The 2,500-nt window shown below is 40.9% G+C and overlaps 1 protein-coding gene across 2 annotated transcripts in view; it reads left to right on the top strand.

Annotated features, from left to right (window-relative positions):
• Positions 1 to 2,500, top strand: part of LOC125034854 (protein kinase C-like) — a 63,545-nt gene that overhangs the window by 6 nt on the left and 61,039 nt on the right. For both annotated transcript variants that reach the window (XR_007115726.1, XM_047626888.1), the window contains exon 1: positions 1 to 630. This exon is cut by the window's left edge and continues 6 nt beyond it. Coding sequence is in view for 1 of the 2 variants with exons in the window: in XM_047626888.1 (XP_047482844.1) it covers positions 277 to 630 (354 nt within the window). In the remaining variant the exon portion in view is untranslated. The remainder of the gene's footprint in view (positions 631 to 2,500) is intronic.

Below are 2,500 nucleotides of genomic sequence, written 5' to 3' on the forward strand. Positions count from 1 at the left end.
CTCGGCGGCGGCGCGGGCGGGGGAGCGGAGCGGCGGCAGGCGGCGGCAGTGCCATCTAGCGGCGGGCGTGGCAGCGAAGGCGCCGTCCCCGCAACACAGCCACAGCCAGTGACGTCACACCAGCGTAATGGGCACCAGTTTTATCGAATGGTGTTGAATGGGTGACAGTACGGTCGGCCTTACAGTCACTTTTGCCCCATTTCCCTATGCACTACTGGGACCTATTGGTGAGGTGAGACGGGGCTTGTGAGCACCTGAGCAGAGAGAACACGGGCGATGTTCACGGGCAGCCTTAAAGTGAAAATATGCGAAGCTACCGATCTCCGCCTTACCGACTGTATGACCCGCTATGTCGGAGTAGCAGGGGTGGGAAAAGGTCCTCAAGACCAAACCCTGGATCCTTACGTGACGCTGGAGGTGGACGAGGTACACTGGACCAAGACGCAGGCCCGACAGAAGACCTTTACGCCCATATGGAACGAGAGCTTTGAGCAAGACGTGATGGGCGCCGTCCAGCTCGGCCTCAAGATCTTCCATGACTCCGCGGTCGGCAACGATGACTTCGTGGCCGACGCTTCCTTGCTCTTCGAGGAAATATGTGCCGAGAACCAGACCCATGCCGACATCTGGGTAAGTGTCTTATCTGAGTGGCCCTTTTGGATTTTCGAGTCGGGGAGCGGAGGGAGGAGAGGCACAGAGGGAGAGAGAGAAGTCTTGGGAAGTCACGGTATTGATGTCAGGCCTTCACCTCTCCCTCTCTCACTCTCTCCGTCTCTCCCTCTCTGTATATCTTGATCTCGTATTACCTCTCCCTCGTTTGTGTGTGTGTGTGTGTGTGTGTGTGTGTGTGTGTGTGTGTGTGTGTGTGTGTGTGTGTGTGTGTGTGTGTGTGTGTGTGTGTGTGTGTGCACAGTATGTGTGGTGGAACCTCAATACACATAGACCTATGTGTATTGTGTAAGGTTGTGTTCATATGTATGTGTATCACACAATTGTGTGCATGTGTATCTGTGTATATGATGTAATTGTGTGTGTACATATATGTATACTGTGTATACATATGCAGATAGCTGTATTATTTATATACTTCTTTTGTGGGAGTATATGTATGTGTATGTATATGAACCATGAAAGACTGAGTGTAAGTGTATAGTCAAAATATGTGTATGTATGTGAAAGACTGTGTATGTATGTATATGTATTGTGGAAGTGTGAGTAGGGATATGTATTGTGGAAAAATGTGTGTACAAATGTGTATCATGGAAGAGTGTGTATGTATGTATATCTTGAAGAATGTGTGCTTTTGTGTATTGTGGAAGAGTGGCTGTATATGTGTATCATGGAAGTATATATGTATACATGTGTATCATTAAAGTCATTAAAGTGTGTACATGTGTATTGTGGAAGTATTTGTATGTATGTGTATCATGGAAGAGTGTATGTATGTAAGCGTGTGTATGCATGTTTAACATGGATATCTGTTACGTTTGTGTATCATGAAAGTGTGTACGTATGCATTATGGAAGTGTGTACAGATTTGTATTGGGAAAGAATGTGTGTATCTATGTGTATCCTGGAAAAGTCTAGGCTATGTATGTATGATTATTGTGGAAGAGTGACTACGTACATGTATCCTGGAAGTGTGTGTGTGTGTTTCTATTGTGGAAGATCATATATATGTATGTGTATCATGGAAGAGTGTATCTACGAGTTTATATCGTGGACAAGTGTGTATCTATGTATGTATCAAGAAAAGTGTTTATGTGTAGGTATATCATGGAAAAGTGTGTGTATGTATATCATGGAAAAGTGTGTATACATATGTGTATCATGGAAAAGTGTTTATACATATGTGTATGACAGAAGAGTTTACGCTTGTGTATTATGGAAGAGTATGTCAGTGTATTGTATGGAAGTGTTTGCATGCATATGTTTTTTGTGAAGGAATGTGCATGTATGATGTATATGGAGTAAAGTATATGTGTGTGTGTGTGTGTATGTGTTGTGTATGTGTTGTGTGTGTGTGTGTGTGTGTGTGTGTGTGTGTGTGTGTGTGTGTGTGTGTGTGTGTGTGTGTGTGTGTAAGAGTCAACATTAGTGTATTGTGTAAATGTGTTTTATACCCATGTGTATGTGCACCTGTATACGCGCACCTGTGTACCATATTTGTATGGTCATCGATTAAGAATGTGTAGAAGGGTATGAATGGATATAAACTCTGGAAAATTATATAAATATATATACTCTTGAATTTTTATTTTATCATACATGTGTGTATGTCACACATACCTACAGTAGGGCATACATACACAATCCATACACACATATAAATATTATATATATATATATATATATATACATACATACATATATAATATATACACATATATAATTTATATAAACATATAATTTATATACACAAATATAATTTGTATACACAAATATACTATATATACACATATATAATATAAATACATATATATAATATAAATACATATAT

This window comes from Penaeus chinensis, chromosome 18 (genome assembly GCF_019202785.1).
Source record: "Penaeus chinensis breed Huanghai No. 1 chromosome 18, ASM1920278v2, whole genome shotgun sequence".
NCBI classification, from domain to species: domain Eukaryota; kingdom Metazoa; phylum Arthropoda; class Malacostraca; order Decapoda; family Penaeidae; genus Penaeus; species Penaeus chinensis.